Source organism: Euprymna scolopes, chromosome 16 (genome assembly GCF_053919585.1).
Source record: "Euprymna scolopes isolate OS-2025 chromosome 16, ASM5391958v1, whole genome shotgun sequence".
NCBI classification, from domain to species: domain Eukaryota; kingdom Metazoa; phylum Mollusca; class Cephalopoda; order Sepiida; family Sepiolidae; genus Euprymna; species Euprymna scolopes.
This window is the reverse complement of record NC_136497.1, coordinates 131,406,795-131,420,337: the sequence shown is the minus strand read 5'-3', so window position 1 is coordinate 131,420,337 and position 13,543 is coordinate 131,406,795. Positions and strand designations below refer to the sequence as shown.

General features: G+C 36.5%; 1 protein-coding gene across 2 annotated transcripts in view; it reads left to right on the top strand.

Annotated features, from left to right (window-relative positions):
* LOC145296092 (glutathione peroxidase-like) overlaps positions 1–12,329 on the top strand; it is a 36,152-nt gene extending 23,823 nt beyond the window's left edge. For both annotated transcript variants that reach the window (XM_080142232.1, XM_080142233.1), the window contains exons 3-6: positions 4,172–4,319; positions 9,963–10,111; positions 10,733–10,817; positions 12,090–12,329. In XM_080142232.1, the coding sequence (XP_079998358.1) occupies positions 4,172–4,319; positions 9,963–10,111; positions 10,733–10,817; positions 12,090–12,122 (415 nt within the window). In that variant the 3' untranslated portion in view covers positions 12,123–12,329. The remainder of the gene's footprint in view (positions 1–4,171; positions 4,320–9,962; positions 10,112–10,732; positions 10,818–12,089) is intronic.
* The last annotated feature ends 1,214 nt before the right edge of the window (positions 12,330–13,543 follow it).

The window sequence follows — 13,543 nt, the reverse complement described above, 5'->3', positions numbered from 1 at the left end:
TGGGGGGTTCAGCTTGCATCCATATTGGGTGTAAATGGGTCCCACTTAATGTTTAGAATGTCTCAGGAATTCATAAATGGAATTAAACACCCCTCCTTTCTAAAAGAATACTTTTCTTGCGCGAACAGGACTCTCCAATGGTGAATCACCCCCACCCCCATCCAAATTGTTATAATTAAAAAATGAGACTGGCCGGGCAAACAAAAAAAAATGGACAATATGGCAGCCATCTTGGTTGGGAATTTAAAAGCTGTAAAGAATTAATATTCGAGATGAAATAAAAAGCCTCTAAAACTACTTAAAACACAAAAAAAAATGATACACGTAGGTTGCAAAGTAACTTTTAATTGCTATGACATTTATTGTGTTGTCTTTTTTTTTTTTTTTTTTTTTTTTTTTTTTTTTAAGCACTTTTTCGAATTGCTGTGGATTGTAAAACAAATCCCAAATTTTGTCTGAAGGTCTTGAGAATGGACATTGAAAATTTGTATGAAGCCTGATTTCCTTGATTGCATTTCTAATTTTGTCTTCAGATGGGCACTCACACATTTCATGAATAAGCTTCTGTTGTAATAAAAAAAACAAAAACTATTGATGTTTTCATCTACATCCGAGAGGCTGTCACTGAGATCAATAATCCTCAGTCAAACAAGAGGGGGGGGGGGTTCTTTCTTCGAGAGCAGGGGAGATCCTAACAATGTTTGAGGATTAAATTATTTCTTAAACAAATAATACATGCACTTCGTCTTTACGGTCAAAAGGCATGTGAATTTGATTTGAGAGTTTAACCCGCGACTGATTTTGTAGCCGGAGTCGCTTTTGAAGAAAACATTTGTTTGCTTTCAAAGTGATTTTCATGAGGCAGATAGCACTTAAGAGTTATTTCAGAATATTTATCAAACCAATCCTGATGTTTGGATTTGCAGAAGATAAGAACATCTACACTGTACAGTGTATTTTTAAAATGCTCCTGTGATTCATTGGAAATGGTAGAATTAACTACAGATCTAACTTTTTCACATACACTTGGATCACCCAGTTTGGATACATCAACCTGCTTGTGAATCTTAACACCACTCTACCTACACTTCTTCCGTATACAAATTTTTAGCAAGTGATCGGTGCTGCATTCATCTCCATGCATGATATACAAACATCATGCAGGTCTTCCCGCCTAGAAATCTTTGTGGCTGAAGAAAGTAGGTAAAACTGAGTGTTTAGATAGAAGATGCAGGCTGTTATTGTTGACCCTGCCCATGCCAAACTGGCCGAGAGTCCCACGTATGGTAATCTTTACCCACCCTTGCGTTTAAATTGCCCGTGAGTAAGGTCTTTTAGGATAAAGGAATAGAAGAAACGGTACGATTGAAATCTTGGTAAAATGCTGTGATGGTGTCTTCATCATGACCCATGCATGGCAGGGGCATTGTTAAATGTTTTTGACTCCTAATGGGGGTATGACACCAATGATTTCGACAATCGTTTTTATAACCACCGGTTGTGGTAATCAAGCAATGAAAATCTTCCAAATTTTACTTTAAAAATTGTCAAATTTTGGATTCAATCAGTTCGCCATTGGCTACGTCACAAACCACATTTGATTCTTCGCCGCCATCTTTGTTACTGGCAATTACTTCACACTTAATATCGGGACTGCACTGATTCTTGGCCACCATCTTTGTTCAACATAATGTCTCAGGCATGTACGGATAAAATCGTCCTACCATTATGATTCTGTCACTTCTGTTCAATCCTCTTCACCAAATCAAACTGCACTGAAAAACCAATCCCACCTCGTTTTATCCCTAATGGCTTACTTTTCAAAAAAATTATATCCCGAACCCACTTCCACCAATTGAGGTCCTGGATATGACCTTAAACTGTATCTGGTGGTGAGGCCCTAGCTTGTGAGCTTTGGAGAATTGCCATTGCTCCCAGGTCCACTCTGACCCAAAGTGGTAGTACCTGTTAGGGTCCCAACTATGGGTTAAATAGAAACCAACTTGAAAAAAAATATATTCTATTAAAATTTTTTCTTCAAAATCACTGGATTCGGCATTAAATGACCTGGAAAGGGTTGCTATGTCATAAAACAAACAACCAACCAATCCACCAGTTGGTCTTCGTCACTTAGGTATGTTTCAGACAACACCGCAATGTCTATGCTATACCTAGCAAGCTCACCTGCAACAATAGTTGTTTTGTCTTCAGGTCTCTATCTAAGACAAATGTAAGAAAGTTCTCGCATTCCACATAGCAACGATTAGGTGATTGCTTTCTTAAAGCAATTTTTTTTTTTTTTTTTCTTTGTTTCCTAGTTAATTTTTTTTCTTATTTCTCCTGCAAGTATGGAGCAGGCACCAACCGCAGGAAGCTGATCAGCTAAAGGTGGTAATATTTAGGTCACCTTTTCTAAATTCATGGGTGAGCAGTGTATCTCTAGAAGGATGCTGAGATACCAGATCATCCACCGTGTAAACCATTTCATCAACAATGTTAGATAAATCACTATTCGACTATGTGCAGATTTGCAACTGTGCACTTCCAGTCTAAGCCTGCACACATCACTCCTCCATTGCCATAGGAGTTTTGGAAAGATATCTGCACATAATGATTATGACACTTGCTTGTGCTACGCATATTGTACCCTCTCGAACACTATCACTGATTGTACAGTGACAAATCGCAGATGACTGAACAGCAGTAAGATGTGAATGTTTTCTTATCAGTTTAACTTCTCCTACAACTAAGCAGGTGTACACATCCATATATACATATGGATCTTTACGTACTGAAACTTATCTAGCACAGTAGGCACTTGATGGGTTTGAAGTTGAAGTTTTCCTTCTCCTAGATGAATTACTGACAAGGTCTGTCTACCTTTACTAGTTAACTCATAGCTGGGGACAGCTTCGTAAGCACTAGGGCACATCCACATATCAGTTCCTGTGTTTCAGCCTGGGCCAAGGAGGTACCCAGTTTCTGTGTGTAGCCACATGGAGATTGAACAAAAGGCTTGCTGACAGAGGTTATGTACTTGCAGGGAAAGACTTACACACTCGGCACTTCCCCCCCCCCCTCCCTGCTGAAATAAGAGATGATGAGCACGTGGACACTTTGCCAACAAGCTAGGCACATCATGTCAGTCATGAGATGCTTGTATGTACATTTGATTCAATGTGTTTTATTTAACATGAAAATATAGCTCTAGCCTTATACCTTTTGAGCTATTGAAAAATAACTTGAAGCATAAAAGGTTGGTAGGATCGAACCTGAAGCCCTGAGGCGAAGTTTGAAAATAAAATCGCCCAGCCAGAATGAGTTACTGAAAGATGTTTGAATTTATTTAAGTGAGAACCAAATTGACAGGTGTGCGCACGGAATTCGTCGAGCGTTACGATCAAAACATCGGAAAAAAAACACAAAAAAAAAACTAACGTAAAGGAAACGAAAACAGAAAAACGAACACGTGAAAAATGGCTTAAATAAGCCTGTTTCGATATTAAAATTTAAAAAATCTGTGGGTACCCGGGTGTTTTTGGGGTTGGATAAGCAAAGTAAAAAAAGAAACAGAAAAACGAACGTTACGTGAAAAATGGCTTAAATAACACTGGTTCAATATTTAAATTTAAAAACTCGAAAAAAAAGACCTCACACCACGATTCGAACCCAAAACGTTTAGATAATGAACTAACGCGCTAACCAACTGAGCTAACATGACGTACATGAAATTTAGTCAGTTTTTCAACTATTTAAAGTAAATCAGGTCATGACGTCATCTGACGCATGCATAGAACAGATCGTCGTCACGAGAGGACCGTTTTTGTTGACCCCCCCCCCCCCCTGTCGAAAATTGTTGATTTCGGAGTGAAAAAAAATGAACGTTTTTGGCCAATTTTTCGATATTTTTCAAGCGAAGGATGGAGCTTCAATATGATACCAAGTTTGTGAATTTTTGTTCTGTCTGTCGAAAGTTTTTAGCGAACATACAAACATACATGCACACATTTTCGCTTTTATATATATATAGATTGTTTCAGCATTCAAATTTTTTTATTATCAAGACACATGGTTTCTATATCTAGCTTTAAATGGGCACTCTGTTGTGCCTATGTGACTTTTTTTACTTCATGCAAACAGTTTTGATAATTTTCCTTTTCCTTTCCCACAGGGGCCATGTTACCATAATTGTCAATGTGGCAAGTAAATGAGGTTTCACCAATGTTAATTACACAGAATTGCAAGCGTTGCAGGAGAAATATGGAGAATCCAAAGGCCTTCGCATTCTTGCATTTCCGTGTAATCAGTTTGGCTCTCAGGTAAGTATCAGCAGCATCACATGGGTTTAATACACATTTTTACAGGCTTGCACGCATTGGACAGCTTCCGAAGTAACCAAGTCTTGATCTCTTTCTCTCAAGTTCGTCCTTATTACATCTCATGTTTATCTTGGCTTTCTTGTAGATTAACCCTACTACCTTGTTCTACATCGACTAACCCAGCAACTCTCTTATATTCTTTCAATGTGACCATACCATCAAAGTCTACTCTTTTGCAAACATTTCTTTATGCTATCCAGATTTAATCTAAGAAACTCAAATTGCACATCCATTGTATCATTCTTATATCATTTCTCTCTATGCAACACCTGTCTTCAACCCTTACTAACCAAGTTTCACTTCTATACATCATCACACTGCATACACGCTTGATAGACTCTCCCTTCAGTTAACAGTAGTAATACTCTGCTCATTACAACTTATTCCATCCACTCCTAATTCTTGTAATCTCATTTGCACCTCTTCTAACCTGTGAAATACCAAGAATAATCCGAATAATACTATTGAATTGTTTTTATTCTTTAAGATCTATTTTTCAAATTCTTTAAGATCTATTTTTCAAATTCTTTAAGATCTATTTTTCAAATTCTTTAAGATCTATTTTTCAAATTCTTTAAGATCTATTTTTCAAATTCTTTAAGATCTATTTTTCAAATTCTTTAAGATCTATTTTTCAAATTCTTTAAGATCTATTTTTCAAATTCTTTAAGATCTATTTTTCAAATTCTTTAAGATCTATTTTTCAAATTCTTTAAGATCTATTTTTCAAATTCTTTAAGATCTATTTTTCAAATTCTTTAAGATCTATTTTTCAAATTCTTTAAGATCTATTTTTCAAATTCTTTAAGATCTATTTTTCAAATTCTTTAAGATCTATTTTTCAAATTCTTTAAGATCTATTTTTCAAATTCTTTAAGATCTATTTTTCAAATTCTTTAAGATCTATTTTTCAAATTCTTTAAGATCTATTTTTCAAATTCTTTAAGATCTATTTTTCAAATTCTTTAAGATGTGATTTTAAAAAAAAAAATCCTTTTTTTTTTTTTTTGTTTTTGAAATAGCCCTATTACTGTTTTTATAAAGTTGTCTTGAAAAATGTGTTCTTACTTGCTGACGAATTGAATGTTTAGTTGGCCGCAAGGTGTGTTGTCGCATAAACACTTATTTCACAGGAAAATATCTAAAAAAATTTCATTTAAAAATCTAGCCATTTTAAAATTGATTCTGCCATATTTTGTATAAGAACTGGAGTGAGTACTCCGTTTTCTCCACTTCTCACCCCCTCCCTCTAGGCTGGTGTGGAAACAATTACTTTTTCAACCTTATACCTGTCTCTTATCCAAACTTCAAGTCTTTAAAAGTATTTGAGAAAATTCCTGTCCTTCATAAGTTCTGTTTTCACTCAACACAACAGCCCAACTGATGATGGAATATCACACTGTTTTCCAAATGTTGTGAGAATGAGCCAAGAAGTCCTGTCATAACAGACTGTTCTGTCGTGATTTCATTAACTAACCCAACGAGCACATCCTCGAGTGTCTAAGGTTTCTCTGTACACGGGTTTGTCAGAACAACCTGGTATAAGGATACATTTCCCAAGAAGTAAATCCTGACCAAATATTTAAAATCACATAGTATTTGCTGCCCGAATAAGATCTTCTCACCGTGTCTAACCCACATTAGCTTTTACGGGGAATGGTGCACCTTCTCTAAGTGATGTTACCTCAGGTAATAGCACGAAGTTGGATACTCCACCAGACTAGATAAATTCTTGTCCTGGAATCCAGTAGGACCAAGAGACCAAAACGGAAGATATACTGCAACGTATGAAAATGGATAATTGGGGAGAAGAAAATTATGTTCTTAATTTCTTTACTAACTCAGTGTTTGAGAGATAAAGAACTTTAATGGAATATTCGAATATCTATGTATCTCATATAGATTTCAAGTGTTAGCCCCAGGTAGTGGGTCCCTTGATTTCTGAGAACTTCGACTGAAGTAAAACAAATGCATGTGCAAGCAAGCACAGACTTTGAATTACCTACTAGATTCCAATGAGTGTCTTTGGTCGTTTTGTACAACGGTTTGTCAAGAAAGCCTGACATGAGGATATAGAAATCCTGATCAAATGTTCAAATTAACATAGTATTCAGTCGAAAAAAAAGATCCCCCCCCTCTAATATGGCTATCCTACGCTTTTATAAGGACTAGTGCACCTTCTAGTGATCTCTCAAGTAGGAGCAATTAGTTGGATGCTCACCAGACCAGATGAATCCTTGTCCTAGAATCCAGTAAGACCACGAAACCACAACAAAGATATACTATTCAATACTTAACTATTGAATTGAGGAGAAAAATGTTTTTGACATCTTTATCAGTTCGTTTGAAAGTTAAAGGATAACTTTTTTTTTTTTTTTTTTTTACATGGGGGGGGGGCACCACTTATCAAGGCCCGGAGGTCACTCAGGGATAAGGGTTATTGCGTGTACAGTAATCAATGAGATAGTATTGTAGTAATCATTAGTATTGGAGATTTGATAGTGTCTTACTTAAGGGAGCGGTTTGTCAGGAATTTGTTTATGTTGAATTTGAAGACATCCACGTTGTAGTCAGGTGGGAAACAGGCAAACGGAAGAGTTCCACAGTCGTCCACTTCTGAGAAGCTCTGCTCATGGAATCTACGTTTGGATTTAGGAACGGATAAAGAGTGGGGAAAATCATTGACAGTAGTTTCAGCCAGACGGGGTTTCTCGTGAAAGATTGGCGAGGGGGTGACGAGAGATTGGAGCTCAGACGAGCACTTGCCATGGAAATAGCGATAAAACGAAGACAGGCTCGCAACGTCTCTTCTGTGGGAGAGAGGTTGCAGGGAAGAGAAAAGGGCATCCCCACCAAACCACAAAGTCTATTTTGTACTCTGTCAAGGCAGGATAGGCTGTTTTTAGCAGCTCTTGCCCAGATGTGGCAGCAGTACTCCATCCTTGAATGTACTTGGCTTTTATACAGATAGAGAATTGCATCAGTAGTGAGATATCTTCTGGAGCGGTAGAAGGATCCCACCATTTTCCCAGCGTCCCTGGCAACAGATTTGATGTACGTGTTACCATTTCAGATCAGGAGTAAAGGTCAAACCCAGAAACTTGTCAAAACATGGAGCCTCCCCAAGACAAGAGCCATCCATTTGTATTGATGCCAGATGGGGATCAGAGCGTTGATGATGTAAAGATAGAAGCTTGGTTTTGATGCATTAAAAGTGACCAGCCACCTCTTCCCCCATTGTACCACGCGCTCAAGATCAGAGAGAGAATTAGAGAACTTTGTAATTTACGGCCTTTGATATGTTGCTATAGATGGTCGTGTCATCAGCATAGATGTCAACGAATGATTGAAGTATGTGTTTTGGAAGATCATTGATGTAGATCAGGAAGAGAGTTCGGCCCAGGATGGACCCCTGGGGGACTCCAGCATTAATACTGTGGGCCTCTGATTTCTGCCCATCAACCACTACTCTTATGAACCTATCAGAGAGAAATGATTTAATGATTGAGAAAACATTTCCAGTAATACCGTAACTGAAAATCTTGTGAAGTAGGCCCTTATGCCATACTTTGTCGAAGGCCTTCGATATGTGAAGAGCAATTGCCCTAGAAAGGAAACCTTTGTCAAGAGATTCACTAATCCTATGTGATATAACTGTTAGCACATCTGCAGAGCGGAAACCATATTGCATGTGACTAAGAAGGTTGTTTCTGTTGAGGTGGTTGACTACTTCTTTATTTAATATGAATTTCAACAACTTACTCATGACACACAGGAGACTTATTGGTCTGTATTGAGAGGGAGATGACTTTTAACCTGAATTCTTAAATACAGGGCATACTGATGAGGTTTTCCAGGGAGTCGGAAAGCACTTCTCCTTAAGGCAACGCTTAAACAGTTTTGTAAGTATGGGAGCAAGTTCTGGTTGAAGCTTTTTTAGCACTATAATTGGGATGCCGTCAGGGCTAGTTGCTTTACTGGAATCAAGGTTCTTGATTAGCTTGGCGACCTCATGCACGGATATTTGTATGTTACCTAGCGTGTTATAGGAGGAAATATGGGGAGTTGATGGCCTTCGTCGCATAGGGTAGAATTAGCTGTAAAGTTCTTTGCAAATAGTCTGGCCTTGTCTGATGCTGACGAGATGACCTCTGGTCCATTGATAATCTGTTCAGGATCCTATTTGTTATTTGCCAGAACTGGTCGGAACCAAGTCGCTGCTCAACTACTCTGTATTTAACAGACTGAACATATAGCTCTCTTGCATTTTTTATTACTCTTTTACAGTGGTTGCTGGCAGTCCTGAAAGCAGCTTTAGTCACAGTACATCTATTACGTTGGTAGCTATGGTTGAACACTTTGATATGCGTCTTGTGTAGAGATCAAGTGTTGATCCCGTTTGTTTCTGAGACATTGCGCTCATCGTATGAATTTGAAGGTTCTATTGGTGGCATTGGTTTCTCCGATATTTTTTCTAGTCCGAACTCTTTCTAAAGACATTAGGTACCTACGGGAGGGACCACGTGAAGTTTGCTAACATCCTAAGTAAAAGTGAGTCTTGTGGAACAAACTGGATTCGAACTTCGGACACCTATGTCGTCAACCCGTGTCGTTAATCACTGTCACTTCAAAGACTTTACATTGAAATAAAATGAAATGCATTCGTATTGTCATGAAAATCTTGTGATCATCAGCGGCCCTGCTGTTTAACAGCATTGGCGACCACGGCTCTCCAATGTGGGTGACTATTAATAGTCCAAAACAGCTCGACTTTTGACGATAATCCCGTCCAATCGATAAGTTGTCCATCAAAGTGCGTCTTAGTTGGCCTTGCTTTTTTGATCCTGGCATTCTACCAATCGATACCAGATGTTCTATGCCTCTTTTGATGGTTAAATATGTCCTAAGAACATAATCTGTCTTTCCATGATAGTTTCCATCAGCAATTCTTTTTGTGCATCCAGATTTAGTCCATATTTCCTCATTAAAAATGATCTTTCCAAACGACCTCTGTTTGTCTTGAAAAACCAAATTTCTGTGCTATTAATGCGTTTCTGCATTTTGGGGCAGATAGTCCAGCTTTCGCAACCATATAACAAGATAGACCAAACGTACAGCTTAAGAATGATTGTCTAGTCTTCAGTGTGATGGTATTGGATCATAATACTGAGTTAAGTTTGATAAATGTTTGTTTACTTTGAGCTATAGGTGATCTTATCACACCACAATCGTTTTGTAGATGTAATCCATGATCCAAGATAACTGAATTTATTAACTCCCACATAGGTATGACTTCTTTGCCGGATATCGCCATACTAAGTTTTCTTGTGATTGTGAATCCTTATTCCAGCACTTTTGTTTTTTAAAATTAAAGCATTTGTTGGAAACAAATCACCTGCAGTGAAAAATTAGTTGTGTGTTTTTTGTTTTTGTTTAGTGTGTTTTTTTAGTGTTTGTTTGTTTTTTTGTTTTGTTTTTTTTATCCTACCCCCCCCCCACCTCACTCATCCTTTTTTCTTTCTACCACCTTTTGTTTTACACACTGAAAATTATTTTTAATGTTTTTCTTTTTTTTCTCTGCAGGAGCCAGGGACGAATGAAGAAATAAAAAAATTTGCAACTGAAAATTTTAATGTTACTTTCGATATGTTCAGCAAAATTGATGTCAATGGCAAAACTGCACATCCACTTTGGGTTTATTTAAAACGTGAACAAAAAGGATTTTTAACTAAGTATGTATATTATATGTTTTTATTGTGATTGTTTATTGTTGGCATCTATTGTTATTGTATTATATACTAGCAGTACCTGCTAACTGGCATTGTTCGGTGGAAGTATGCCCCCCCCCCCTTCGGAAAAAATTAAAGTAAGGTTGTTGTTGCCCCCCCCCCCAATCTCATGTTACAAGACACCTTCCAACTCCTTATGGAAAGGACGACTATCGAATGTCAAGAACGGGTGGAGAGAGGTGGTGTAGTAAGAATAATGAGCAACCCCCAGCCAGTTTTGCCAAATGAGATTTTAAAAACCCGCCAGATCACGGAAAAGAAATCTCCAGAAAATCACTAGATTTTAACTTTTGTCTGAAAATTTCCAAAACTGCTAATTCAAAAAAAAAGAAAAACATTGTATTTTAACTTTGTACCTTACATAAAAATATTATTAATATAGTATATTCAATATACAAAATGTTCCGTGTTTTCTCACTATATATTTTTGGGATCGGGGTGGGGAGGGTTAAAAATATTGGAATCATCCCATCATTTATATATATATAATATATATATATATATATATATATATATAATCTCTTTTCACTTTCTCTCGCTCAAAATCATTTTGTCTCTTTTTAGTGAAATCAAATGGAATTTCACAAAGTTTCTCATCAACAAAGAAGGAATTCCAGTCCAACGTTACAGTCCACAAACAAAACCAAGAGTAAGTTCATTTCAATGCATGAGACATTGATGGATTTTTTTTTTTTTTTTTTTGTGCTTGTCCCGAATTTCCGTGTCTGTTAAAACCAAAAATAAAAATCCACTGTCAATGTTGCTGTTAATTTAGGTTTCAGGACATTTTTTGATGTTATCACTTCACCTTTTCCCAAGTCAACCTCTTAGACACGCTCCAGACACATCAAAGCTAATGATTTTCTTGGCCACTTCTCGACAGCAACATGTTAGATGTGGCCAAACCATCTGTTTATTTCAGCATAGAATCTCATTTACTAAACTGACGTCAAGCCTGGTTCATTGAGAGGGGTTCTATCAGTAGCGTATCCATTGTATCATAGCATGATTGCTGCGAGTTAGTTTGATAATCTCCTCAGCTGTAACAAGCCAAATTTCACTGGCATACAGGAGAACGCTTCTGACATGGGTGTTGTAAGTGTAGCCTCTATTGTGACAATGTGTCTGCAAGTGAGAATTGGGAGGAGGAGCTCTCTAAATTTCTTTCATGCAGAACAGGATTGCAATGATCTATTTCACCAGACACCTCACTAACATAGGAAAAAAGTTAAAAAAAAAAAAAAAAAAAAAAAAAAAAAAAATCTTTGTTACTTATTTTAAAGGGATTCTTCTATTACAAAATTGACTAAGACCACCTGGTGTCTGAATCGGATGCTGACTTTGGATTAGTGCAAGAAGCAGATTATCATGACCTGTGCTATGAATGCGTGCAGGCACACGTTAAAACTCTAATACTTTTTTTGAAGCCATGAAGCCACCAATCTATTTTTCCAACCTCGCCTATCAACTATGAATAAAATAGCAATTTGTATTTAACTAATCGTATACAATGAACCATTTAGATATTTCAGCTTTAAGTAACTAAAATGTATATTTGCCATGAGATATAACTCTAACCCAAGATTCTTGCATTTTAGATTTTAATTAGATTATTCAAATTACTATTTAGACACCAAGAACCGGTATAGAACGTTGTATAAGTTCCTGAGTTTGAGTAGATGTACCTGAAGGTCAGGTTACATCGTTGAAATGTAAAGATGAGACGTAATCTGAATAATTCAAATTATAAAAATGATCCATCCTCATCTAAAAAGATTCTGAAACATTAGATTTAATATGGGATTTAAAGTTTACTTTTCTAAAACTTTTTAAACCCCCCCCCACCCTCACCGTTCCTTTTCTTGTAATAAAAGCTCACACTTCTCCTTAATCTCTCATTAAATATATTTTCTGTTTCCAGGATATCGAAAAGGACCTTGTAAAATACTGGTAGTTTTATTGTCCATGACTAAGTGACCAAGTCCTATCCAGTCTGGTTGACCGAATGATGGCAAATCCTGAACCCTGGCAGTCCCAGGTGGGAAATACTGGAAGAATGTCTTACCCGACTGGCTATAACTTTTTCTCGCTTAAAAAACAAAAAATAGTCATTTCTTTCTGATTATATATTTAAAAGAAATAAAAAATTTCTACATATCAACTTTGCTCTTGTTTTTCTTTTTGTCAACATGAAATGAATAAAGATGCATGCACTGGGCGGCATGTTTAGTGGATTGCCATATATACAAATAACTTGCCATATATACAAATAACTTGCCGGGTTTGTATTACTGTACACATAGATTCGAAAAAGTTGTCAAAAAACAAATATATAACAAATAAATGTTATCAAAGGCAAGATAAGTTACTTTTCTACCTAACTGGATATATTTTTTGTATTTTTATTCAGTGTAACATGTTTATTCAGCTCGAAAAACATGCAGTGTTTACCGATGTATTGGAAAATTCAAAATGGCAGCCGACTCTCTCTCGGAGAGGGTACGTTTGGGAAAAGGTATTATAAATAATAAACTAGACAAAATACTGTTAGAAATTCGCTCAATATATGTTACCGTGACATAAGTTGACATATATTCGGTTGTTTTCTAACAGTATTTTGTCTAGTTTATAATTTATAATACCTTTTCCCAAACGTACCCTCTCCGAGAGAGAGTCGGCTGCCATTTTGAATTTTCCAATACATCGGTAAACACTGCATGTTTTTCGAGCTGAATAAACATGTTACACTGAATAAAAACACAAAAAATATATCCAGTTAGGTGGAAAAGTAACTTATCTTGCCTTTGATAACATTTATTTGTTCTATATTTGTTTTGCCAACTTTTTCGAATCTATAGTGATGATCATATTTATTGGCACGGTAAAATAAAAGTTAAATTTTGTCTAATAAATTCTAAAAAAGGGATTAAATTAAAGAAAATAACAAAGTATATTATGTATTTTTAACTGGCCTTTCCGATGCAGCAATCGGATTTTAGAAAAAAATAAATAATAAAGGAACAACAAACATAATTGCAAAAAACCCTTGTTCAAAATTATTGGCACGATTTATTTAATAATCAATTGTATAGCCTTTGGCCTTGATTACCTTCCTCAGTCGCTTTTCATAGTTTACAACCAAGTTGTTGCACTCTTCAGTAGTAATTTTAGCCCACTCTTCCTGACAATAATCCTCCAATTGAATAAGATTCTTAGGCTTCCTTTGCATTACCCTCAATTTTAATGTTCTCCATAAATTTTCAATTGGATTAAGGTCTGGGCTTTGTGATGGCCACTCCAAAACATTAATATGATTGTCCTCAAGCCATTTCTTAGTCAGTTTAGCCGAATGCTTTGGGTCATTATCTTGCATGA